This window comes from Aplidium turbinatum, chromosome 15 (assembly GCF_918807975.1).
Source record: "Aplidium turbinatum chromosome 15, kaAplTurb1.1, whole genome shotgun sequence".
Lineage (NCBI taxonomy): Eukaryota > Metazoa > Chordata > Ascidiacea > Aplousobranchia > Polyclinidae > Aplidium > Aplidium turbinatum.
Window position 1 is genome coordinate 11,852,624 of NC_137486.1, and position 27,926 is coordinate 11,880,549.

At 38.0% G+C, this 27,926-nt stretch overlaps 1 protein-coding gene across 2 annotated transcripts; it reads left to right on the forward strand.

Annotated features, from left to right (window-relative positions):
• Positions 1-71: 71 nt before the first annotated feature.
• LOC145784157 (eukaryotic translation initiation factor 4 gamma 3-like) lies at positions 72-27,926 on the forward strand. 2 transcript variants are annotated; one of them, XM_082595920.1, is made up of 31 exons: positions 72-126; positions 493-533; positions 4,450-4,662; positions 7,185-7,337; positions 8,214-8,301; positions 8,977-9,020; positions 10,354-10,425; positions 11,269-11,424; positions 11,610-11,717; positions 12,168-12,248; positions 12,439-12,495; positions 12,781-13,701; positions 14,110-14,233; positions 14,306-14,433; positions 15,271-15,387; positions 15,546-15,737; positions 16,701-16,838; positions 17,373-17,603; positions 17,972-18,205; positions 19,209-19,313; positions 20,811-20,948; positions 21,626-21,748; positions 21,855-22,075; positions 22,287-22,432; positions 22,633-22,754; positions 22,993-23,168; positions 23,519-23,729; positions 24,092-24,196; positions 24,790-25,024; positions 25,653-25,793; positions 27,066-27,926. In XM_082595920.1, the coding sequence occupies exons 3-31, from the start codon at positions 4,495-4,497 to the stop codon at positions 27,239-27,241; spliced, it is 4,911 nt and encodes a 1,636-aa protein (XP_082452046.1). In that variant the 5' UTR covers positions 72-126; positions 493-533; positions 4,450-4,494; the 3' UTR covers positions 27,242-27,926. The 2 variants fall into 2 exon arrangements, with proteins under 2 accessions (XP_082452046.1, XP_082452047.1); XM_082595921.1 differs by having other exon boundaries at positions 11,272-11,424.

A 27,926-nucleotide genomic window follows, 5' to 3' on the forward strand; every position in this document is an offset into this window, starting at 1 on the left:
TCAGCTTACTTTTACTATTGTCTTAATGATTAAAATTATCTTTTAAGTTAATATATTTACCATACCGTATTTTTCCTTAATTCAGTGATTTTGTGACCAGAATACCACCACCAAATTCATTTCAGAGTAAGAACAACTTTTAATATACTGTATGATACAGTATACTGTGTCTTGGTAGAATCTGCTTGTTATGCTCAGTTTGTTTTGGATTGATGCTTATTTTGTAAATAAACAGAGAACTTTACGCGATAAATAAGAAATTGCTGGAAAAGTCTGAATATTATTTATACAATACAACTGTCCAAATAACTTTAACCTACATTAAATGACCAGTCTGCTATCATACCCTGATGCTGTAACGATTTCTTGTTTGGTGTGATTTGGACGTCACAAAGAATTCTGATTTAAATGCTACTTCGTATATATTTATATATATCAAGTACACTGCACAAACTGTACACTGTCTTATATTCAATTATTCATGATTTGCAGGAGGGGGACCTTCAATTGGAAGAGGCTATTCTAACTTTTCGGTAAGAACTTAATTATATTTTGTGCATTGGCAAACCAGTTTAAACTAAGTTGATTTTAGATTGTGCAATGAATACATTGATACAATTTTTTTTACATATAATAGTAAAAATCTACTTTCATGAAGGTGATGTTTCAAAAATAAAATTTGGTAACAGACAAACATTGATGCAAAAATCTTTAAATTTGAAGACCACAAGAGCCCCAGCTCCGCAATATTCAGCGTGTTAAAACTACTAAGTATGATGGTTTGTGTAGGAAAATATTTTGGGTCTGGTTTCAGTATTACCACTTTTACAGACTATTGAAATAAAGTATTATACAGACAGATAGAATTGGGAAAACCACTAGTCAGACTTCACATGCACTTTCTATCTAAAATCAGCTCCCAAACTCAATAGATCAATGTTTTTATAATTTGAGAACTAGCCCCCATCTTAAAAGTAGTATTTTTTGTTAATCCGTGATGCAGTGTTTGCACACCAATTAGTTTAAAACCTTGATATAAAGTAACGGACAGACATTCTAAAAAGTAACGGACAGACACTATCTCATTTCTGAATTTTTTTACTACACTGAACTAAGGTGATGGAAAAAATGTTTATTTTCGAATAGGAAAAATCATGGTTTGCGATTTCGGAAAATTTTGGTCGAAAAAAAAGTTTTTTTTTACAAAAAAAATGTTTTTATGTTCATAGACTACCATTAGTGTGATGTCTATGTATGAGGATGCAAGAACAAAAGTGAGAGTTGGATCAAATTATTCAAACGAGTTTTTTGTGAAGGTTGGTGTACACCAAGGATCAGTTTTGTCACCTCTGATATTTGCTATTGTGGTTGACGTTGTAACTGAAGGAGTGAGGGAGGGCTTATTGAGTGAAATTTTTTGTATGCAGACGACCTGGTCTTGACAAGTAATAGTATGGAGGGACTGGAGAGAAAGTTTGAGAAATGGAAAGAAGCATTTGAAACCAAGGGTATGAAGGTGAATCTTGAAAAAACAAAAGTGATGGTGAGTGGAGCAGAAGGAACAGTTGTTGAGAGCAAAGTAGATCCCTGTGGAATATGTGGCAAGAGAGTGATGAGAAATTCAATGCAATGCAAGGAATGTGGAAAGTGGGTACATGCAAGATGTGCTAATGTAAAGAGAGCCGCAACAAGATTGGCGAAGTGTTTTGTTTGTGGGAAATGCAGTAAAGGAAGGAATGAAGTGGAAGGCCATGATGATGAGTTCTGCCATGGCATCGAAACAGTGACAGACTTCTGTTATCTGGGTGATCGGATAAATGGAAGTGGTGGATGTGAAGCAGCGGTGACAACAAGGGCAAGATTGGGCTGGGCAAAGTTCAGGGAATGTGGGGAAGTGTTGTATTGCAGAAAATTTTCACTAAGGATGAAAGGGAAAGTATATCGGAGCTGTGTGCGGCCTGCAATGCTATATGGTAGCGAGACATGGGTATTGAGAGAGAGTGAACTGGCAATCCTGAGAAGAACGATAAGGTCAATGGTGAGAGCAATGTGTGGGGTGAAAGTGAGAAGGGAAAAAAGGACTGAAGAATTGTTGGATATGCTAGAGATGAGAGAGACCATAGACCAACTGGCAAGGGCAAATGGAGTAAGGTGGTATGGACATGTGATAAGGAGGGAGGAAGGAAGTTTTCTTGGAAAGGCACTAGATCTAAAGGTGGATGGGAAGAGGAAACGCGGTCGTCCAAGAAGAACGTGGAAACAACAAGTGAAGGATGAATTTAAAAAAGTCGGACTGAAAGTGTAAGATGCAAGGGACAGGGTGAAATGGAGAAAAGGGATTAAAACAATTGCTGCGCGGAAACAATCGGCCACCCCCACTAGTGGGGAACAAACCGACGATGGATTATGATGATGATGACATACATTTCCGAATTTGTTGTCATGCATTTCCAAATAGTGGTACTGCCCTACTGAAATGTTTTTGTACCCTTGTTTTTTCATTCCTTACTTTACTACATTTTTGTATTCTTATCAGTATTTGCATCATCATAGCGGTCACTTGTCACTAGTGGAAGATAAAAGCAGTTTATTTATTGGATATAAATTCTTGAAATTATCTTGAATTCATGGAAATTTATGACTTTTTTAAGTCAGTTCACGCAATTTGAGTCATGGTATCCCCGAATGTGATGAAGTTCTGGTATGTAAAAGGAAACACTTCTCTGTCCTCCAGGAATAAGACATAGAGTGGCTATAGCCTGCACAACATCACTTATAGGGTAGGCTAATCATAATTATGGATGTCCTCATCCTTTGGCGATCTCCATGTTGATCCTGATATGTTGTCTTTGGAATAACATTTGACAGTTACTCTCTCTTCACTTGCAATCAAAACTTGTCAATGACATATGCTGTGAGTAACCAACAATTGTTAGAACAAACATCTTCGATATTTCCCTGACTCAAAACATGGTCTTCATTAACGGATTACAATTATAATGGAAATAAATCAATAGTTTTTTTTCAAGTCTAAACCTTAAACCATTTGACCAGGTAACACTCACAACAGCATTTCAAAAAAAACCTTTTTTTTTAATATAATTTATGTTGTGGAACATAAATTATATTAAAAAAAAATTTTTGAAATGCTATTTTGAGTGTTAACCTGGTCAAATGGTTTAAGGTTTAGACTTGAAAAAAAACTATTGATTTATTTTCTTAATGATTGCTTTCTATGTTAGGTAGATCGCCCATCTGAGGATGTGTCATAGCACCAGATCACCTTTTCCAGTTAGTTTTTCTCACTTTTGAACAATTATAATGGCAAAATTACTTATGATTTTTATTTTACTTCAATTTTTTTTCTTCGAATTATGAAGGGTGGGTCTAATGCGCTTGGGCTAGTTCCCACCCTCCCTTTCTGACCACATAATACCTAGTCATCTTTGACAGTCTTGGTGTTTAAAGCCCTATTTATAATCTACACAAATTCATGAAAAATATGGTAACGGACAGACACAATATCAAACTTCCATAAATGTAGTGATTTAATTTGGAGGAAAGATAATTGTATGGGGCTGATATGTGCTGCCACATGTGGGATAGTCAATATATGTTAGAAGTTAAAAAAAAACATATAATTGTTCGTAAAAAAATTTTTGAGATTTTTTGGTAACGAACAGACATGTGTGGCTTACTAAACTTGCATATCTATTTTCTAAAATCTAAACCATGTATAAAACACAGAGCTATTTTTTTTATAATGTTTCATATATATGTGACTTCACCAGATTCATAGAAATTAGAAGAATAGAATAAAACAAAAGTCATTTACACCCTGTACCATTCTAAGTGAAATTTTAATGAAAATTTGCTTGTAAGCAGGTAGAGATTTCAGAAATTAAGAAAAAGTTTGTCTGTAATGATAAAATCAAAGTAAGGTTAAATATTTGCTGTAGAGGCTTTACCCAAACATTTGAACCTACTCAGACTTAACTGCGTTACAATTTTTTTTTCTTACTATGTCACACAATTTTGATATATGCCGGAGTGTTCTTAATTTCAACACATATACCGGTAATTGAAATGTTAAATACAGAATTGGACTGTTCACCAGGCATTTTAATTATAAATTAATTGTGTCAAGCATCTGCTTTTGTCAATCACACTGGGCGACAATTTTGTGCATTTTAAGCTTTTTCTCCTACAAATTCCTTCATTTTGTTTAATATGCTTTTGTGTTGTGCCATTTGTTTTATCAAGGGGACTGAAGCAGGTAGTTTTACCTGTTACTTCCCCTTGATAAAGTCAGTCTTGCTGGCTGACAAAATGTCAGAAATAAAAGATAGTTAGTAGTTAATATGATTTCAATATCTTGTGGTTGTCTAGTCTACAATCACCAGAAGAATGCAATAAATTAACTTATATTTGAAATGTGTTCATTTTTAGCCTTCCCAGTCTCCGCAGCATGTCCACTACGGCGCATCGCCCTCTATGTATTCTGGAGCGGTTGCCCCTACAAGTGATAACAGTGTGTCATATGCCGGAAATTCTGTTGCTCCCCCATCAGCCATGAAGACAAACTCTAACGGTCAATACCCCAACGTGTGGCCAGGGCAGCGACTGACTTATGCTCCTCGTGCTCATCAACCACAACCCATGGTATTCTACATAAAATGCAAAACACTTTAGATTTGTTATGTTAAGAATAGTTTCATACATGACTAAACTTCACTCTTAGGTTATATAAGTCATGTTACAGTATAGTTATTTCATTTATATTGATGGCATAAGCTTACTGGACACCAGTATCTGCGTCATCCTAAAATACCGTACCGTATAGAAATTAAGACAGATTTCTTTCAATGCTCATTGAATTTCTTATGTTGACAAATAAAATCAGGGTTTATAAAAACAAAACTGGAGTCGGGAGAAAATATACAATTCCATCATCCGATTCCTCGGTTTATAACTCGGAATGGCCCGTTTCGGTGAGTCCGATCCCTATTTGGTGATTTTTTCAATTTTTTTTTTAAATTATCGGATACCGTAGCCTAATTATCATTGCCGTTTTAGGGTTAGGGGTTAGAGGTTAGGAACTCACTGAATCGGACTCACTGAATAGTAGCAGACCCTTATAACTGGCCGACTCTGGACAGACTAAACGGAATAAAACTCCAAGAATGGGAAAAAAACGTTTCCAACCAAATAAAAAAAAATACATATTCAAATTGAATTTTAACTATTTGCCAAAGTGAGATCAAACTCTAAAACGAGTTACGGTATCAATACAATATTATTTGAAGGTAAGTCATGTTACATTATACTTCAAAGAGTTAAGAAGAAGAGGTGGTACCGGTATTTGTGTTGGTGTTGACATGCTAGGAGCTAGCTGACTACTGGCTCATGTGGAAATCGATTGGTGACGCTCAACCACAGAACATGTACTGGTCTGTTGTAGCTAATGCAAAACAGGATAATTGGTTTGGGTTTCCTTGGTTATTTCCCGACAAAAAACTCTTCACAATTGAAGCTGAGTTCAACAATTAAAATGATAGAATTTATGCAAAGTCTTCAGGAAATTTTAAAGATTTTGTAAGAACAGTTTACCGCCATCAAAAAGCGTCTTCTGTCATAGTGTGGGCCGCCATCTCCAAAACTTGGAAGTCTCCTCCGATTTTCATGGAACAAGGAGTTAAAATCAATTCAGTATGTTACATCAACAATATTTTGGTTCCAGCCCTTGAAGAGATGAAGAAACACTACAAAGTTTAACCCTCACATTTCAACAAGATGGTGCACCATCCCACACCTCAAGAAAGCCTCAGGACTGGTGCTCAAGTCAACTTCCAAGATTCTGGAGCTTGGAAATGTGGCCTCATCACCTGATTTGAATCCCATGGACTTTTGTGTGTGGTCGTTATTGGAGGCAAAGGCCTGTTCCGTTGCTCACCCAAGTGTTTTGATGTTCTGATGCAATCACTCCTGCCGTCCTGCGAGAATGGGCTAAAATAAACCAGGATGAGCTACGTGCCTCGGTCAAAATCTTCCGACAAAGAATTGAGAGAGCTATCCAAGTGAAGGGTGGCCACATTGAAAATGAATAAACAAATTTATTCCTAGTATTGTAAGCTCTCATTGTGATACCTTTTTGATGAAATTTTATTTATTTTCTGTTAATGAATCGTTTATAAGTCGGTTCAAAGGATTTATGTTTACACTGTAATTAAGAATGTCCAGCCTTCTCCTTTGTTTATTGACATCATCACAGACATCACATGCCAAAAACCAATTCTCAAATTCAACTGAATTTTATGTTAAATTCATCAAATGTGTGAACTTTTGCTTCAACATTGCTTCTGCTTTAAGTATCTTACTACCGTACTTGCTTTAATGCAGTGCTTCCCAACCAATGGGTCGTGAAGCTATTTCAGGAGGGTCGCGAAGCATTTCTTAATGTTACTGAATGTTAAAATTTTCTAAAAAAAAAACGACATTACTATGGATCTCACAAGCCGCAGTTTGGTCTTGAACAGTATCGCGCCTTCGCCATCGCTACTCTTATCAATCTTCACTTCCTTTGTTGACTTTCCATTTTCATGAATTGTGCACCCTGTTTTCTATTAGATCGGGAAATTATTGCATTATCATTACGTAACAATTATGCAACAATATAACAAATATGTAACAATTAGATGTGTTGTGTCGCATTAACTATTTCAGTACCTACGCCAGTAGTAAAGATGCCATAATAAAGATGTCATATCTCATTGTGGGTCGCACAATAAACCTTGCATTAAAAGTGGGTCACAAAGTGAAAAAGGTTGGGACGCACTGCTTTAATGTGAAGCAATGGAAATATGTACTTTTTTCACTTTCCATAATGTTACCGTTAGTGATTCATTTGATATCATATCATATGTAACTGTACTTACGGTGCAAACACTCCACTTCCATGTGCAAATTGTGCATTTATATACTTCCATATTTTAAACTCATTTGTGTTACGTGTACACTGTACAGTTGTACAGTGTACAGGGTCATCAATAATTAACGCTACAACTTCAAACAAGTCTCGGATATGACAAGTTGGTTATTCTGGTGTGCAAATCCACTGTTTGTGACTTACGGATTATTATTTATACATTGGCTCATATTTTTAAACTCTGACTCTGCTTTGACAGGCTCAACAAATGTATCCCGGAACATCTCCGATAACTACAAACTACTCTCAGTCTCCGATGCATAAACCGTCTGGCGCATATCAAAATTATCAACAGAGTACTCCAACTATGATGCCGGGCAACACTCCCCCATTTATACGCATGTCGCAACCTGTAAGTACAGTGTGTACCTTGATGACTTGTTGAATTTGGAGCAACATCGCTTGTTAACGACGGCCAGGATAAACACTTCTTTCTACGTTGTTTAAATGTTTACCCTTGGCTTGCTGGTTTGGTTTTTTTTTTTACACAACGGAAAGGATTCAACTGACTGGTAAAGGCGGCTAACGATATTATATGGAATGAATTAGTGGTACGATACTGATGAGCCCAGCCTCGTTGTCGAAACACTCTATGTATCGTTGTCAATTCTTTGAATTGAATAATCGGCTACCGATTTACATTTTACACACACCATTTGTGTTGATAAGTGCTGTCAATTTCGTATTTTAAGTGTCTTTTGTTTTGCAGCAGTTGTACATTAAGGTATAAAGTTTCCTTCTCAATTTTGCTGTACGATACACAGTACACACATCTGTGTAATTATCTTGTTTAGTTTTTGTGAAAGCTCAATTGAATTGCTGGAGTGAAGTGCAGAAGGCGGCGAATTGTCGTGGCAACCTATCATTTGAATAGGCATTTTTTGAGAGTTATATATTGTATTCTATTCAATGATACGAAAGCTGGTGTTAAATAAGTTGTTCTAAGCCAGCTTTCAAAGTGTCCTGGTGTGTATGTATGTGCGTTTTGCTTTCACGTTGCAATGTGATTTTTAGTTTTAGATGCAGCATTTAAAATTTGTTTTGACTTGAAAGTCATCCCACATAACTAAGAACATGTATTTGTGCCGTGGCTTCAAGTTCCTGTTCTGTCTTTACCTGCGGAAACCAGACAAGATCTATAATCCTATGTATTAACATGCCTTTTGTGGTTCACTTGTTTATAATATTCTTTAATGCAGAGACTTATTTTGTGCTCTTTTTTTTGAAGATGCGACCAAGACATGCTCCTCCAAACACATTGTCATCTACAGCTCCAGTCCAACCGCAGCTGCAAGGGACGACATCGTTCTACCCAAGTACGTCATTTACCTTTCAGTTCGCCGCTAACATTCCGTGTCGTGAATTGTGATTGCTTTATTTTGTACTACCGGGTCGCTAAGCCACCAAAGGTTAGCGATACGACATTACCTTTGTGACACCGTATGAAAACTTTGCTCAATATTCTTTAAAAACGTCCACCCTTTTACAGAAAATTAACGTCTGTAGAACTTTAGTAAATGCAAAAAGCAGAGTGTTTGCTGCCTGAGAACAGGCTTCTCTGTAATGTTATAGATATCGGAACGGTTCGTTTTGGAGGGTGATTTCTTAAATCCAGCGACGGCTTCTGTTTATTTAAAGAATTTGTAGGGATCATGGTAGGCGGTTTTTGTGTTTACCTTCCCACACCCATGCAAACGAGAAAGTTATTGTTTTAGTGAGGTAGATGTAAATCAGCGGATATCTTGTGGGTATAAGCTATAGCGATATCTAGAAACTTTAGTTGAGACATCACATTTTTGCTGAGACTTCATTTGATCAACCACTATGATTAATCACGAAGCGCCAATTGACAACTGTTTTATTTTTTTCGCTGACTTTATTTGATTAACCTCTATTGTCTCCGAATTACTATTCATCGAACAGTAGAAGACCGTTATAGATTATGTGGACAAATGATTTCCAGCACTAAGACTTATTATTTTTACTTTTAGCTCAACAACCTTTCTATCCTCACCAGCCTAACCCAATGGCACAGGTACCGTCATATCTGACGCCTTATTGGCTTCGTGATAACTTGTCATAGACCGCTTTTTAGCTAACTGCACGATCACACTGAAGAATCCAGTCAATGGCGTATTCAATTTGTTAAGACTTTTATGCTTTTTAATGGGTTGTCAAATTTTTGCTCACAAATTCTTGACAACTCAATCCACATGAGATCATCATTCATCACTCATCTGCAATTGTGAAAGTGTCGTCAGTTGAAAACAAAGTGGGCTGCGCGATCCGGAAGTTTCTTTATTTTCTCGGTTACTTTGTACACATGAACTTAGCTTTTTCCAATAACCTTGTTTTTCCGAAGTTCATTACCATCATCATTTATTTTTGGTTTGTTTTTCAAAATTGGAAGGTAACCAATTGTCTCCATGCAGCAATTGTCTGAACTTTTTTTGAATCTGTCCATGTTATGTTTCTCAATCTTGTACAGCCAGTGTAAAAGCTAAACACGCTAATTTTCAAGCCCTGATAATCCTGATATGTAGCACAAGAACTTACTTTGAATTACTTCATCTTTTATTCTTTTTGTACCTCGTCTTTAACAGTTGAATTTGGAGCAAACGATTTCTTGTACCTACAAATTAGTGTATAAAGAAATAATGTGCATTATTTTATATGATTTATCAACATTACATTAATTGATATTTAGCTTTGTCATTAACTATGGTGGAGCCTAATTCTTGCAACATGGTGATTGGTAATATGACTCAGCAAAGCCATTCATAATGTGATCCACAATAGTTTTTTCGATCACGTTTATTTCAAACTATGGCGTACTTTTAGAGAGCTACGTAGTTCACTGACTAGTCTACTTTTCTGCTGATAGCAGAATGAACATGTAGAAATCTGCAATTCTGCATTAAAGCAAAGTCGATTTGCATTTATTCCAACGTTTTTTCAATGATGCATGGCTTCTTCGAGGTGCAAGATGAAGTACTAGATAACTACCAACGTAAAAGGTGCTCCCATACTCAGTTACTGAACTTTGGGAAATGAGAAGATAAGGTTCTCATCAAAAACTTTCTGCAATAACGGGAGTAGGGTGGCCAGCTCTTTTCGGTCGCCTTTCGTGTTGGAATTACCCCTACCCAATCTATTACACACTAAGAAACTACAGTAGTTATGAGCAGTGTATATCACCAACCAGATTAAGCCAGGTGTCGAACCAGATTTACATTATTCGAAAGATAACGCCTTATCCACTGCACCATCCCCCGCTTGAAAATAACGTTCATACTTTAAATTAAATGATTTTTATCTTAGAATAACTGTCTTGTAAGGTTAATCTTAATTTTTATGTTTCCACACAGCCATTCGCCCACAGTGGCCATCAAGCAATGCACACGCCTCCCATGATGCAGATTCCCCAGCAGGCTATACCGGTTAGTGCAGCCAATGTATTCCTTGTCTACCTTCTTTCATTCGTAGACTAATCTCCGACGTTTTAATGACACGAAAAAAATTTGCTTTATTTCCTAGTCCTTTAGTTTTCTTAGTCTGATTTATGGCTGCAATCAGGTTAGCGACGAAGTGGTGACGTTGAAATGTGCTCCAGGTGTGTTCAATGAAACCACTCGTTGAAACCATTGTTCAATCATACGCAGAGATGTACGTATACGCCGCATACTTGCGGCGTAGACTTTTTGTTTACGCTAACGCTTGCGGCCACATTTTTTTGAAAAGTTTGCGCTTGAGGCTACGCCGTAAAGTTTTCGTGGTTTTTTAGCGCATAGCGTCAACGCATACTTTTTAATGTCTTTTTTCGCTACAACACGCCAATACCTTCCAGCGCTGCAGTTGAAAGAATGTTTTCAATGGGCAAAGACATATTGGAATCAAAACACAGCAAAATGTCAGATGAACACTTTCAGATGCTTGTGTTTTTTCGTGGAAATTCAAAATAAAACTTGTTTGTTTCGAGTGGTTTATACCGTGTGAATGTTTGGCACTTACCAAACAAAATTAGTTTACGCTAGTGTATGCGCTGACGCCGCCAACTTTTTTTACAAGTTGCGTTGACGTATACGGCGTATATGGTTTTTCGAAAGTTTGCGTTAACGCTGATGGCGTCAATATTTTTTGTATGCGCGTACATCACTGATGATACGTACCATTGCTATCGGTGCTATTGTCAATAGTCATTACCAAACATAAAAATATTATAGTACCGTACTTTCAAAGAAGACTCTAGTAGTGTTTTACTTTTTACAACTGCTTTTCTTCAGCAGGCCACGTCTTCAGCACGGAAGGTGATCACCATAAAAGATCCTAATACGTTACAAGATGTCACCAAAGACATTCTGCAGTCTGGCAAGACTCAAACAGACCTCCCTGCTCACTCTGGACATTCGGCTTCTAGTTCTACGTCTTCTCCTGGATTGGTACATTCATAAAATCAGTACTTTGCCCTTGATTAATGGCGCTCTTGTTTGCTGAATGTATTTGTTAACGACTTCTAATTCCTTCTGCTATTTTATAACAAACTTTCGAACCTTGTAGTTCAAAATCATGATTTGTTTTTCTGTGGTGGTTTAATTGTTCTGTTTCTTTCACGCATGCGTTCCAGAATGTTCCTGTCACTGATTCGCAGGGGCATGTCATTGCTGCCCAATTTGCTTCACAAGTAGCCGCAGCGGCAACACAAAGCCCGACCCGACCTGTTGCTCAGCAAAACGTATGTTGTGGTTTACAGTGATACCATAAAATTTGCCGGCGTGGCGTCGCATTCATGTTTCTTTTCTGGAAGTTATTTATTCTCTTATATATAATCTTCTCCAGCTACTTTTTAAACCGTTTGTTTGCACGAGCAATGGATAACCCAGCAAAGCTTACTATGATTTTTTATCTTTTCCTTGTTATTGATGCACTGTGTAGTGTACTGTAGTCATGATTGCGTTGGAGTCGGTCAGTTAGCTTTATTTAAGTATTCGTCAATGGTTTCTTGGAGATATCTCCAGACAGCCAGGTTTTGTCTAAAGTAGTTTCTTTAAGACCCTAAAAAAGTTTATCCAACCCGCTAATCAATCACTTTTTACATTAGTTGATTTTATTTTGTGCCATGGTTTTACTTGATCCATGTCAACAACGCAAACTGAAGGAGGTTGGTAAAATGATTGATTTGTAGGCTCCTCCAATCCAAACAGAAGGTAGGATGGAGAACAAATCGAAACCCACTACTTACCCACCATTGCAGCACCCTTTGCAGGTAATGTTTACAATTTACATGCTTACAGCTTAAGTCGGTACAAATCTTATTGTGGTATATCTTCACTTTTGCATTCAAAAATTTAAGCTATTATGTTTAATTGTCCATCCAAAGCCTGTATGTTTTATCATGTTAAAATATGAGTAATTTTACATATATTAGCCATTAGTTTTCATTTTTTCCATTCTAGACTGGATCAATGATGCCTCCTACTTATGACACATCCGTCCCTCCGCCGTCAATACAGGTTTGAACCTATCGTAACTTGTAATCAAGCGTGTTTATTGACAATTTATTTTTGATTGTAATTTATTTCCATATGCGGCACTTGGAGGTGAATCCGGCCACCCTCGGTAACGGGGACATCACCGGATTAAAACTGGACTACTACATGAGTATGACAATACTGTAAAGATCTTATTAAACATCTTATAAAGTTTGCAAAGATATTGCAGTTCTCTAGTTTCTACCACGTTTCACTGACATTGCTCGCACTTGTCTACATCTCCAGTGATGCAAAGTCTTGTTTTAGGGAATGCCCCCTCGCTTACCTATGCAAATGCGTTCGCCATACGTGGCTGGCAATATCCCAAAGGGAATCCAAGCGTCCAACATCGCTCCACCTCCGATGCGGCCTGACATCCAGACCTCCCGATTGAGCAACACACGCCCTGATGCCCCTGTAGCAGTGGTGCAACCCGTCCCCAACCAAACACACATAAATCAGCACGTGACGTCATCAAGCGGTGACAGTGGAATTAAATCGGTCGAGATCGCGATCAAGCACGGCGTGCCGACTGACCAGAAAATTGAAGAGATTTTGACCACTGCAAAGGCCATCGTCAAATTGGAAGACTCTAAGCATGAAGTCATTATCAGCGACATTGTCACAACCAACACTACATCTGAACCAACTGAAAACTTAAGCAAGGTTACTGATTACTTGTCTCTGTCAAACAGTGAAGAAGTCAGCGAAGAATTCAACAAAACGTCAGATACGCAACCCCTTGCCAAAGAAAATTCTTCTGTCAAAGACAACTCATCGATCATAACCTCTATTCAAACTAACCAAAGTTCTGAAGATAAAGTTATCAAAACAGCCAAAAAAACTGTACCTGAAACTATACCAGCTGACATGCCTCCATTGGAGAGTGAACCCGTTGCAGATGACTCAGTCCCGTCAACCGTAGCTACGTCAGCTTCTCAAGGAGACGCAGTTGCGTCAGTAGCGAGTCGCGATGACAAAGTTGTAGCTGAAGAGAAGCCACTCACTAAAGTTGTGGCCGATGACGAAAGCACTCAGAAAGATGGCGGTGTGTACCTTGATGTGAGGCCGATGAGCGTGGACTCGTTTGTTGCAGATGACAACAAAAAACCTTCGTCAGATGTTCAGGTCATGCCTTCTCTCGTCTCAGAAGATGACCTGAAACCTGCAATTGTTCAAAGCATGCCGGTGAGTTATACTTTGTTTGGTGATATTGCGAGTAGAAGGTTGCTCATAGCTCAAAGTAGCAGTTTTTCGTCTGATTCTCTTCAGGAGCTGTCGTCATGACAGACTATGAGCCACCTTCCACTCGCTATTTTCAAGTTCTCTACCACCATTCAACTCTTCAAGTTTAGTGATACTGATACGTTTCAAAGAAAATGTTTAAAATGTTGCGTCATTCTTTTAAGTTTGGTTGTGAAGAGGTATTGCTAAATGTGCTTGCCTGAGCTGTCATTGTGACCAGCACATCAGATCATGTTGAGTTGTTTATGCAATATGCATACAACCATTGTATGTCTTTTGTTAACTGTGCATTCTTTCGAATGTAGTGTGTGTGTAAATAGTGTGACATTTTCTATTATATGCTCCTAACAGGATACACCCTCAAGTGAAGTCACCTCTGATCAACCCAGTGAAGGAGGTAGCGCATCAAGAACTGATGAATCAAAGGAGCTTGCAATAGAAAAACAAGAATCATTGAGAGAAATTTCTCAAGAAGGTTTAGTCATAGAAGCTATGTTTTAAAATTTCTGTTCTTGTTTCTGTTCTCAACTAAGTGTAAAAATTTTAGAAATGGATGCAGCGAATCATCAGAAGAAAATCTACGATCGTGCTTTTCTCATGCAATTTCGTTTTCACGATAGGTCACTTGAAAAGCCGCTGGACCTTCCTATCATTGAAGACATTATCATGGATGTGGTACGTCACACTGCTGCTGCTCCACCTACTATAAAAATCGATAGACGACCAATTTTAACGCTCTCTCACCCGACCCATGCCATTTACAATGGCTTGGGTTGGTAACTCTGTGACTCGGCACTTCGGTGCAATTTTTGTAGCAGGCAAAAAAAATTTAAGGTCTTGGAGTACACAGCAACATTTCGCAGAGTTTTGCCGTGTTTTGAGATTCAGTGATCACATTTTGGCAATTTAGATTCTCAAAACTATCATTTTAAAGAGATAAATTGAAATTACGTCGGCCTTCACTCAGGCCTCCAGTGGCGCGCTGTCAAGGCCTGTGAATTATATAGTTCGCTATGGTTTGAACATAATTAGTTAGACTACATTTTGGTCTTTTATAAACTAAACAGATCTAGTTATAAAGGGTACACACTGCACACTCTACAGTATTACACCCGGTAACACTTTTTTTGCATTGAATGTTACAAATAACAAGTGCTTGTGAACATATGAAAGAAAGCTTTCATGAATTTGTTTGTGTGCAATTTAGCCTGTCGTAGAACGATTGGCGTAAAGTTCCGTGATGTTTATTAAAACGATTTTTGAAATTTATTGTCAGAATATGCAAGCAAAAGTAACGACTTTCTACAGTATATCAAACGAGTTGTTTTAATCAACTGTACAGTTTAAAAGACAAAGTTACTAAAACTTTGTATTGGTGGTAAATTAAACAAATCACAAACGCTTCTGCGTCGCAGACGTCAAACTACGTCACTGCGATTTGTCCGCGTCAAAAATTTCTGTTCCTGATTTTTTGTATCTAACAATTATTTAATATGTTTGTTGAAATTCCAGCCTATACCCAAGTCAAGCATATCAAACGCGTTGCCATCAGTAGATGTCTTCAGAGGAGGTTCGGACTTCATTCCTAACTGGATGGGGGGTGGCGGTGGTGGCCACAGACCAGGACGGGTATCGCATTAATTTTGTTTTTAATAAATCCACTATGTTTAATGTTTATGTAGTTCCTATTCTCTGCCTTGCCGCCTAAGGTTTTGTCGTGGGATAGAGATTAGAGGCTACCATGGGTATGAAGTTCTTTTAATAGAAGATTTGTTTCAAAATTGTAGAACACTTCTCGCGGGGCTCGCAGCGGTGGCCAGCAACGAGGACAAGGCGGCAACTTCATGCCAAAAATAATCAAGAAGGTTTCAATTCAGCGTGAGCCAGAACTGAGCAAGGCTGAAAACGCGTGGAAACCAAGCAAGCTCGACCAAAAGTCAACATCCACTGGCTCTGCCACAGAAGAAGAACAGACTGAGGTTGGTCGAGTGTGATCGATTCCCCGGGGTTATACTTTAGTTTAGGTATTAACCTGCAACTAAAAGTGTTTTCATGGGATTGTGTGGGGACATGTTTCATATGTACATTTAAGTGGATCTGGTTCAAATTACGCTCCACCATGGCCACCTGAAGATGTGGCCTGATTTGTCACATTTTGCAGATTTTGATTTCAACTACTGCTAGTGCTTGACTGATATTTTTTTAGATGTTTTTACTTTTTGCGGTTTCCTAATGACATAAAACTTTTCTGTTGCCTTGGGGAAGCAATAGCAAATGAGAAAAAGTAAGTTAAAAAACGCAAAATCAGACTGTTATTGAAAATTAACAGTCTGACTAAAATCTTCGAAATCAAATTTTCTTTGTTTTTCAACATGTGAGGATGTTAAAACCTATTGTGTCATCTGGGGAAAAGAGTAAAGAAAGCGTAAAAATCTAATTTTTAGAAAAATTTATTTAAACGTTCGCCCAAAGTTAGAAAAACCTGGAAATTTCTGCAAAATGTGACAAATCAGGCCGTATCTTTAGGTGGCCATGGCTCCACCAGTGAATTTAGTACTTTAGTACAGTATATGATTTAATAGATGGTTTATGCCAGCGCTTTTCAACCAGTTGTACCCGAAATTTTAAATCTTTTTTAAATTTCTTGTATTTACTCAACTTCATAAAGTCAAACCTCGTTATACCCTCCATTACTATTCGTGTTGTCATACTTCTCTTGTTATTCACTTTCACCTGTGGGACGTAGATGTGAGTCCAGCTTCTCAGCTGTTTTTTTTTCTTTTTGGTAAAACCATACACTATGAGTTTCCGTCTTTGCAACGGCAACTTTATACCGACAACACAATTAACTGTTTGCGAAAACGCTGCCGTGACAGAGACTTTTATCAACTCAAAGATAAAATTCCTTTTGTTTGTTATGCTTTTTATATCTTGCTTGAAAGGAAATACTCCGCAACGTGCGAGCAATACTGAACAAGCTGACCCCGTCCAAGTTCTCAGCTCTGATGCAGAAGTTTCAACTCCTTCCAATCAACACAGAGATAAGATTGCGCGAAGTTATTAATCTGATCTTTGAAAAGGTTGGATGATTTTTGAGACATCATTTCATATACATCATTATAATGATAAAACGTTAAAGTTACATTGACTTGTCTGTCTATGGTTCAACAAAGCGAACTTTCTACCAAAGCTTTATCATTGTAATGCATTTTTTAATTAATTTTGTATGTAAGCTGATATTTGAAAAGGAGACATCATTTCTTGATTTAAAGCCATCATTGGATAGAATACACCATATAATAATAAAATTCCTTTAATTAAATATAAAACTGCAAATTATTGCAATTTAGCTTTGATGCAGAAAAATAATATTTTATTAGTCATCTGGAGTGGGGCCCACGAGTGTAAACCTGTACGTTAACAAACAGAACTCGATTTCATCGATTTGTTCAACACTGTAGCTTTGTGGTTGAATAGAAAGGAGTTATTGCAAAGAATCGTTGAGGTTGTGAGAGACTTTTCGTTTCGACCGTCATCATTTGTGAATCGAAATACATAGAAAACGCATCGGCAACATAGAAATAAAAAAATATCAATCAAAATATTTCACTCAGGCCATTGACGAGCCTAACTTCTGCGAAGCATATGCCAACATGTGCCGGACTATGTCACAAATTCGTGTCACCACGTCCGCGGATGGCACTGTGATCGCTTCCCAGTCCGGAGTAACTGTGGAGTTCCGGAAGATCCTCCTCACCCGCTGCCAACGGGAATTCGAGAAGGATCGCACCAACGAGGAGATCCTTTTGCAACATCGCAAGAAAGTGGAAGGCGCGAAAACGACGGTTTGTTGACTATATATAAAATTGGTAGGAAGGTCAGACCTGTTTAATAGTACAATGTTTTTAAAACCTTAAACTTTAGCTGGTGACTAAAGAATTTAGTATCATCATCTTGACTTGGCGAACTTTAAGCGGCTTAAATCATATCAGAACATAGCATTATTATGTATCAACGCATTTAAGCTGTCGAGCGCCCAACATCATCGCGTAATATGCTCAGCGCGGTGGTTGCCATTTCACATCATTTCAGCATTTATCAATGTAAAAAAATAGTGACGGTTTTCTGATTGCTTTATTGCTGGGACATGACTGTGTGAGCTTTCCAACTTGTCTTTATAAACAAAACTAAACGCTTGTGAAATAACTTGTAGGAAGAGAAGCAGCAAGCTAAGGAGGAACTGGATGTTGCGGAAGCGAAAGAGCGGAGGAGGATGCTTGGAAACATCCGATTCATTGGGGAATTGTTCAAACTGAACATGCTGACGGAATCCATCATGCACAACTGCATCATGACGCTGTTCAAGAGCCGCGAGGAAGAATCGCTTGAGTCGTTATGTAGGTTGCTAACAACAATCGGAAAAGATCTTGATCATCAAAAAGGAAGGGTGAGTGGGTGAAACTTGTGGACGCTTGAAACAGAGAGCTAATGTGCTTTGTATTTGTTCTTTGTAAAAACAATATTTTCGCATTTAAAAATGTCATTAAAATGGACACTGTAGTGCAAAGAGTGTGTAATCAAACGTTGTGTGGTTTCGAAAGTACATTTCGCCAACTGCAGCACCGTATCTTTTTTCTAAAATGTGAGATATATTGAAAAAAGTAGCCTATTTAGTTCATGGAGAAACCTTATTGTTGACAATCTATTTTTGACGCTTTGGTATGCTTGTGGAGTTGAAACGTTGCTCACTAAACTTAAAGTTTTCTCTTGCTATTACTGAGTATTGCCAGTTTCACCTAGACGACCATTTCAACTACTACTACCAAAAAAAAAATCCGCTATTATAATGACTCACTCTACTCGTCTGTCGTCATGTCATAGCTTAATCTATTGAATATAGATTAAGCTACTTTTCTCGTCATAAAACAAGGTTACCGGACTACCGGTGGTATGCGATAATTTTTCATCCAATCTTTCACTATTTTCATTTCTATCAGCAATAAAGTCCCAGAGTTTACATATATTGATTTCCATTAAGGATAGGCTAGCTAGGGGATCTCCTGACAAAGAAGCAACAGGCCAGCGATTCTCCATCAGGTATCAATTAATCATTCTTTCTTACAAAAATACATGGAAAATCAGCAGAGCCCTATTGGCATATGCATTTCGCTCTAACTATAGAGCATCATTAGTGCCTTATTCAAATAGAATCAATATAACTTAATAATAATCAATATAACAAACAGAATCATTCTATTTGAATAAGGCACTAATGATGCTCTATAGTTAGAGCGAAATGCATATGCCAATAGGGCTCTGCTGATTTTCCATGTAATTTTGTAATAAAGTCCCAGAGTTTTGTTGCAACTTTTTTGCCATCATCATGAAAAATCTAAGATTTTTACAGTTTAAGTTACCCAGGCTTACACTTACTTTATATTTTATAACAGCAACGGATGGACCAATACTTCAACCAAATCGATAAAATCATCCGAGAAAGAAAAACTTCAGAACGTGTCAGGTTCATGCTCATGGATGTTGTGGACTTGAGACTGGTAACTGTTCTCTGTTGAATGTTTCTCAGCCAGTACATTTACAACTTTAGATTTCCGTGCTTTCAACTGAACACATTTTAAAGTTATCGATTTTGATGACTTTAGGATTTTTGCGCCGTATATTTCAAGGAAGGTTCAATATCGAATATACTCCAGAGTTGCATCGTTTCTTGTCTGCCAGGCAGCAATGCGGTCGCTTTTTACGTTGATGAATATTAATTTCGAGATTACGAATTGTTTCATTTCTACTCAAAATACATTCAAAACGAGCTTTTTTCAAAGTATTTTGCTTTCTTTCGACCAAAAAATGTTGTTTCGAACAGCCATAATAATCCATATATCTTAGTTACGTCGTAGCAATCGGCACTGAAGCTTTGTTGATCAGCGAAACAAAATCTCCACTTCAACCACGTTTAGTCACAGGCGTTTGATAAATGCTTTCTTCATACAACTACAGTTCATAGAATGTTTAATGACGTTGATTAAATATACATGAAAAAGTTGGTTATTTGGTGTTACTTTTCATACCAAGTCACGACAGAGGTTATCACTGCAATTAGTCATCGTGGTTACTGGTTACCTCCCATGTAGCAAATTAGCCATCTTTGCAAAAAATCTATGTATAAAATGACTGATTTGTTGTCTGGGTTAGCACTGGATGTGTGGACAACAGCTAAGCAAATTGTGTCATAGTTGCTTGTTGTTTTACATTGTAGCCACAGCAAAGTGTTAATTGTTCTATCCATTTGATTAAGGCCAATCTTCTTCTAACACATGTGTTATGTAACCCATTTTCTTGTTTCGCATTTGCTCCAAACCTTCGGTGTTGGCGGTGAGAAAGTAATTGCCCTCCATGGTCGTCAGAACACTCGGCATGCGATAACTCAGCAATTACATTTCAGCTACCGCCAAGCCAGCAAATGAGATTTACGTGCTCACGTCGCACTTGCTTGGTCATCGCTTGCTAAACTGAATTTGCTGGCTTGTCGCATGTCAAGTTTAGGGTTGCTCAGTTATTATTTTTTCAGTTTCATCATTTATCGACTTGAGCTACTTGCTGAAGTGTTGCTAGCTCAGTTGTCACTTGCTCAGTTGTCGTTTGCTCAATTCACAACTGCTGACTTGTAGGTGACTCGCCCTCAATGTCTTTTGTGTTCAATTTTGCGGCATACCCAAAGCTACCCTTTATTTCGTGTTTGAAATAGAATTTTCTCAATTGCACCCAGCACGAGAAACGAGTAAAACCACGACCATGCTTTTACCTAGCTGTCATTTTTTTTAATCATGTCAGTTTGCAATCTGTCTCGTACGTCAACAAATTATGCTTTGATTGCAATACCGCTACCGTAGTTGTAATACAAAAAAAGAGTTTCCATTTAATAAAATGCGATAAGGTTTGTTTTCATGAAGAATACAAACCTTCAAAACATCTTTGTTCATTTTAGTAAGTTTTTAAAATTTGCCTTTATTTATGAAAATATTTTAATGCTTGTACAGACCAAATGGGTGCAACGAGCCATCAAGGCTCAAGGTCCGAAGACGATCGATCAGATCCATGCTGATGCGAAAGAAGAGAAAGAACAACACGCTCTTCAAGTCGCTGCAGCTGCGGTAGCTCCTTCTATGAAGCCACAGGTGATCATGTCTTTTGGTGTCTTTATTGTGCCAAAACAGAAAACTTTAGCTCAACTCAAAGGGTTTTTTAGTGGTGAACTCCCATTAATTTTAAAACATAAAAATATGCAAGAAATAGTGTGAAAAGTTTGAACAACAACGACTGCGTTTAAAACGCAATAGGAAGTTTATTGTCATTCTTTTTCCTCATTGTGTGTCACACAGCCGTAGCCCAGAGCGTTACGCAAGTTTCGTTAAACTTACCAGGTCTTGTAAGTTCAATGAAAGCTTGTCCAGGCCATTTTCATTTCAGATCAGGGCATTTGAGAAGATGTCGTTTGAACTCTATGGGAAAGATGTGCTTGCACCTCAGTATGTTGCTTAATATGTTATCTGTGGTTTGCAGCGGCATTTTCACATACAGCAAATCAGCGTCTGTACCAGCTGGTAGTCGCTATTGCAAGTTGTCAGTCGTTGAACTCTTCAAAACAACAAAGTAGACTACAACTCGCAATGTATATTGTATAGAATACTGTACGAATCTCTTAAAAAGTGTTTTTGGGCCCCAAAAGCCCACCGATCCCAGTTTGAGCTAAAGATTTTAATTAACTGCAGCGCTATCCATACACCATTCGCAACTCCTTCGTTTACTTTTCACAAGCAAGTTTGTTTAAGAAATTGTTGTTACATTTATGAAGCCTCGAGGTGGCCGCATGGGCAGCCGGGGAAGCGGTGGCCACAATGTGGATGATGGTTGGACGAAGGTTGGATTGCAACAGAAGCCAATAAGATATGATCCACAGAAAATGAAGTTGTCCAAGGTTTGTGTCTTGTTAGTTGGATCCATGGATGCAGATGAGGATGTAGTTTTCTAAACTCAACATCTATCATTTTTATAAACGTAAATCCAACAATTCTTGTCTTCAGCAACAATTCGATGAGTCTAACGTCACACTCGGGCCGAGTCGTGGGAAATCTGGATGGAAGTCCGGAAGCGGATCGTCCGCAACAAAGACAGGATCCGGAGGATACTCCGTCCGTGATAGCATCGATGCTCCTCGATCATCCACTCCTACAACGATGAATAGATTTTCAGCTTTGGGAGCCAGCGGAGGGCAGGACTCGTATTCACAGCGTGCTTCCGGAAGGTAGAATATTGACTTGTACCTACTTTGTATTGTATGTTGCTGCATGTTTCATTTCCATTTTTGTCTTAGAAACTAAACTTTGAAAGTGGGACACAAGTTTCAGTTTGTGTAGAAAACAATAAGTAAACAATACAATACGCGCTGCACTACACTATTATTTCTTTGTTGGAAGCATAACTTCTCTAATTTGTTAAACCACGGATTTCATCAGGATATCGAGTCAAGAACGAAACAAAACCGACTCTCGTGGTTCCACCGGATCGGGAGGTTCGCGGAATCTTGCCAGGGACGAGAGACAATCTGCACTGGACACAGTTCGTAGACTGACCTCGATAGAGAAGAAACGTGCTTCGCCAGGTCTGTCTTGTCCGTAGGCATGAAACATTTCAAATTTGATTTTAAAAGAATAAATTTCATAATGTTGATGTCAATTTATGGCGGTTTTTACCGGCTAGTTTCGCTTCATCAAGCACATTGTTTCGCTTCATTGAGCACAACTTTGTGCGTTTTTTTTGTTGTTGATGAAAATCAAACAAAATGGATTATGATCTTTGCAGTGTCCTTTTCACCAGCAAAGACGACCTCAGCTCCTCCTGCTGCCCCTGCTCTCGATGAGGCTACATTGGTGAAGAAAATCAAAAGCACCATTGCCGAATTTCTTCATCTGGGAGACGTCAAGGTATGTCAGCACGCTGTAAATATGCTGTCAACATACGTTGAACCTGATGTTTTTTTTAATGTTTCAGTGAGAGTTGTGGCGAAAAGAAAAAATTGTTGAACAGATTTAATTTAAAGGTTGCTGGTATTTCATTCTACATTATAAAACTAAAGTAACGTAACTAGAATGAGGATAGTGACTGCAAAAATTTTTCATCACATTATTTGTTGTAAAAATTAATATGAAACTGATCGAACAGGAAGCGACGGAATGCTTTGATGACCTCAAAATGACGTCATCACAAGGTCACCTCATAGTTCAGACTTGTCTGGAAGCTTCGTTGGAGAAGTCATCTGCAAACCGCGCCAACATTGCTCTGTTGTTGAGCCATCTTGTCAGCCATAGCAAAATCTTACCAGAACAATACGTTAAAGGGTAAGGCAGCATTGTTGTCATTTCGTGTTGCCAGAATTTGCATTTTTTAAATTGTATTTTTTATTTGTAATCTTAACCTTAGAAACATGATAGGAAGAGCACAGAAATTTCTTTTGCGTAGAGTATTACTGTTGATTGTTCCCGCCGTGCGTTACACTCTAAAGTGCTGCATGTAAAAAGGAGATCTTTGTTAATTAGTTCTTTTATTATTAAAAAACTTGAAATTTCAATAACTTTTCTGTGCCTTGCTAGTTTCTTCATGTCGTGTGATGTGTTGTGGCAGCCTAGTCAATACTCTCCTGAAAAAGACGACATTTCAATATATTATGATGTGTTTTTCAAACTCTCAGTGTCGTCAACAACATGGAACTTGCAAATGATCTCGAACTTGACTTGCCCAAGGTCTGGTCCTGTCTTGCCGAGCTTGTGGCTCCGATTTTCTCTTCCTCCGGCGGGAAAGTGAAACTTGCCTGCCTCACAGATTTAGCTGAACCTCTCTTGGAAGAAGAAAAGGCTGCTATTTTCGTTGTTGAAATTTTGAAAAAGTTAACTCAGAAAATGGTAGGTTAAAAGCTATTGGCGAACTGAAGCTTTTTAATGAAGTGATTTTCAACCAATCCTCCGCGGAACAGCAGTGTTGCGTGGAAGATCATCAGGTATTCTGCAAAAGGTTTTGACTGTGACGTGTTACTCCACTGTTATCGCACTGAAGCTCTGTTGCTCAACAATACACAAGTAGACTTTTCTAACTTTCATTTGGCGTGACGTAGTGGGGTTTTTTAACAGAAAAGCGTTCAGTTGCCAAAACAAGCTGAAAAATACTTTGTTATGAATTTGTACGGACTTGAATCTTTAATATACCACCAGAGTTCACAGGAAATGACTAAAGTCAATCGACTTTTCACACCCATCTCACTTTACAGACTGTCGATACCGCTGTGCAATACTGGAAGGATTCGAACCTGATGATGGAACATTTCTTTAAAAGAGCTTCTCAATCTAACATCATTGAATTTCTACAAAGACATGTATGTTTGCTATCTTAATGTCTTGTATTAAGTATACCGGAAACGATTGTAGATGACGTTGTATCAATCGTTGTAGACTGTTAGCGGTTCCATTTGGTTCATCCTTTTTTTTTTTTTTATTGAAACAATAAGTTCATCTATTTTTTGGGGAAAATTATCAACTTTTTTATCATGTATATTTTTGTAAGCTTTGTGAAAGAAGTGAAAACAAAAAGATCAGCAATCTCTTAAGCCCATGTAGCTCCACACAAAGTGAAAATACATGACTTTAAAACTCTTTTTTGTGATTTGAATAAAAATGCCTAATAAGGCATTACGAAATACTGACTGCTGATAGAGGCCAACTGTTTCGATCTTAGAGATTTCTTCAGTGCAGCGAAGAAAAGTTTATTTTTGATTTCGATTGCTTTAGTTTTTCATTTTTCAGATAGATTTGGCTTTAATTTTTGTTTATCTGATTGTATATTTGTTTGGTGACGTAACACTTCATGACAGAGTTTGGATTTTTTTCAGAAAAATAAACGCATAAACACATTGCCAATTCTTTTTAAATGTCAAAAGCGTTTAAAGTTTAAACAAACCTCTATCTACAGAACTTGGAGGAATTTTATGTTTCCAATGTCCAAGCCGACACCACTGCAGCCTTGCCCAAGACCGTAGTAACTTTCAACTCTTACGTGACCAATATCACCAAACAGTTAGACTCAAACAAATCCCAGAATGAAATCTTTGAATGGATTGAAGCAAATGTCAGTAAAGAAGATAGATCACAGCCGATATTCATCCGTGCGCTTACATCTGCCATTTGCCACCATAGCATCAAACAAGGTGAGAATAAACGTATAATTGTGATAAATACTTTTTATAGCGAATTTTCTTTGTCTTTACATTAAGCCACTGTAGTGTATAGCCTTTGCTCGACGGTCGAGTGTACTGTATACTGTATAGTTTACCACCGCCGATTGTGAAAATTCACTAAAGGTAAGGTTATTTTGGTTGATGGTGTATAATTAACGCAACACTACCAAAAATCGTAGTTGTCCTGTTGTAAGCCATACAACGATTTTCACATCCAGTAATGTGAAACAATATTTTAAATAGTTTTTTTCATTTTGTTACTTTTCTTTTTTGTTTGTTTGTTTTATCTTTATCCTGCATTGCGGGAAGCGGACTTGAGCGCTATGCATCGGTGTACGCCTTCCGACGTAGCCTACACCTGACCCACGGTGCAGCCGACTGCAATATCTCTTTCCGGTTGTCTACTCTACTTATGACTTAAATTTGGTACTACCCATTACTCGAAATCGATCACTGGGTAGAGGCAATTACCGTAAAGTTTCTTGCCCAGAGAAACAACAGCAAGTGCGAGTGGCTGGAGTCGAACATGCAGGCTCTCGACTGCGAGCCCAACGCGCTAACCACTCGGCCACTGCTTACTTTTAAGTTGAAACTGCAGGTGACAGCAATTTAGAAGTCGACAAAGATTTGATCAAGCGCCACTCCGTACTACTGAAGAAGTACATTGATGACGACAGCAAAGAACTGCAAGCTGTCTGTGCACTTCAAAAATTGTTTGTTGACCTTGAGCAACCTCCAAGTAGGTGATCTGCTTTCGTAGTGGTTATGCTTTGGCGATAGTTGTGGGATGATAGTTTCACCGTGCTCGCATTCCAAGCCCGTTTGGAAGGTGATTTAGGCCCTGTAGTCTACTTATAACTAGCCCGAACGGCGAACACCTTAAAGGAAAACAATTGAATTGACGAAAAAATAACGTAGAGTTGCGTTCTGGTTTCTGTTATTGGTAGGATAGACCAGGGTTTCCCAAACTGTGGTCCGCGGACCACTGGTGGTCCGCGACGACTGCGCAGGTGGTCCGTGGCGATATGACAAGAAATTAAAAAGTTACACATAATTATAGTACGTTGTACAGTACGTACCCCGTCAAAGATAATTGCCACAGTTCTTTACAACTTAAATTATTTCGAAAGCTTTGCTATCCAGTATCGTAAATCTTACTTGTTGCACCTTCGTTGCAGTTAAAAAGTTGTTTACGAAAAATTCTCATATTTCTCAAAACAAAATAACAGCATTCATAAAGAAACTCAACATATGGAAAACAAGGATAAATGATAATGTTGTGGATATGTTTCCTGTTCTGTGTGACTACATTCCTAACAAACCCTTATATTGATACAGAGTTGATTTTCTCTGACGGTAAACAACATTTGGAATTGCTTTCTGCACACTTTAAAATTAGCCTACTTTTTAAAAGAGACATTGAGAATTTTGATTTGAGTTTAAACCCTTTTGTTGTTACAAAGACTGATCTGTCAGGACGCGAAGAAGAAGAATTAGCCGAATTATCATCTGATTGAACTTTAATGCATAGTTTCAATCAAACAGCTATTGCATCTGTCTGGTTGAGTGTTGTGGAGGAATAGCCTCCCCGTAGCTATCGCAAAAGGCAACTAGGCTACAATTTTATTGCGTTTTTCCACGACCTACATGTGTGAGACAGCATTTTTAGCTCTTACCAACATGAAGACAAAATACAGGCTCAGACTTTCCGTGGACCCTGACTTACGAGTTTGCCTTTCACAAATTGAAGACTTATGCAATAAGAAGCAATCCCATCCGTCCCATTGATGTTGTCAGTTTTTTAAATGAAAAAAATTCGGTTTTATTCATTTTTTTCTTATTGGGGTCCGCGAATAAACAGATTCACAAATAGTGGTCCGTGGCCCAAAAAAGTTTGGGAAACCCTGGGATAGACCATGTCTTACCAAATGTGATCTTTCGCATTGTAACCACGCAGTTTGACTTCGAGCCTACCGTGCAAATAATAATTCAATTTGAAAACTCGTTTTAGATATCCTAAAGCTGCTATTCGACTGTTTGTATGACCAAGATGTTATTTCTGAACAAACTTTCTTCAAATGGAAAGATGAAGATGCAACAGACTGCGATGGCAAAGGAGTTGCTCTTCTTTCTGTCAATCCCTTCTTTACGTGGCTGCAGGATGCAGATGTTGAAAGTGATGAATGAAGACTTGAATATATTTCTTTGTCGCTTTCAGAGTACGTGCTGCGTTTCTCAGAGTTAATGCAGTTATTGTGGCCATAACTTATTTATTATGCATCGCCCCTTTCAATTATGTGTCAATAGGGTCCGTGGGAGCTTTCGATTTTCGAAGCTATAGCGCCTCTCAATTCACTCCAACTAACGGTAACATTATCGCGTCGTTATCGCACCAGATTTTGAATCTTTGTGAAAATGCTGTCTCAATGAAAATTAAGTAACGTTGCATCTTCGGGGCTGCGATGCTTTTATGACGTCATCACGTAGGCTACAGATTGTTATAGGTAACGTCGGAGAACACGAACTTGAACTGTTGTCGTAGCAACATTTCGACGTTGCAGTTTAAACTATGTATTATTGTGTAATATTGCAGCAAAAAAAACGCTTCAAGATATAATGTGAATCTTTTGGTGTGATTGTAAGATTGCGACTGTCATGTTAAGGAATTCAAATTGTCATATAGCGATATTGAAGCAGCGACTGCGTTTAAAAATATAGATAGGTTATTGTTACTTCTAGTCGCTGTTTTGATAGTCGTTATAAGAGGAAAGCGGTATTTTTGTATGCTTTGTTGATAAGCAAGAACCTCGTTGTATCGGATTTAATGAATTGTCGAACAAACTTGGCTATTTAATAAATTTATTGGCCACTT

Bases quoted from the DNA above. Each gene is read 5' to 3' on its own strand.
- LOC145784157 (XM_082595920.1), top strand. From the start codon at position 4,495: ATGTATTCTGGAGCGGTTGCCCCTACAAGTGATAACAGTGTGTCATAT. The intron at 11,718-12,167 runs GTATGTTGTGGT...ATTGATTTGTAG, and splicing joins GACCTGTTGCTCAGCAAAAC to GCTCCTCCAATCCAAACAGA. The intron at 23,730-24,091 runs GTAGGTTAAAAG...CTCACTTTACAG, and splicing joins AAAAGTTAACTCAGAAAATG to ACTGTCGATACCGCTGTGCA.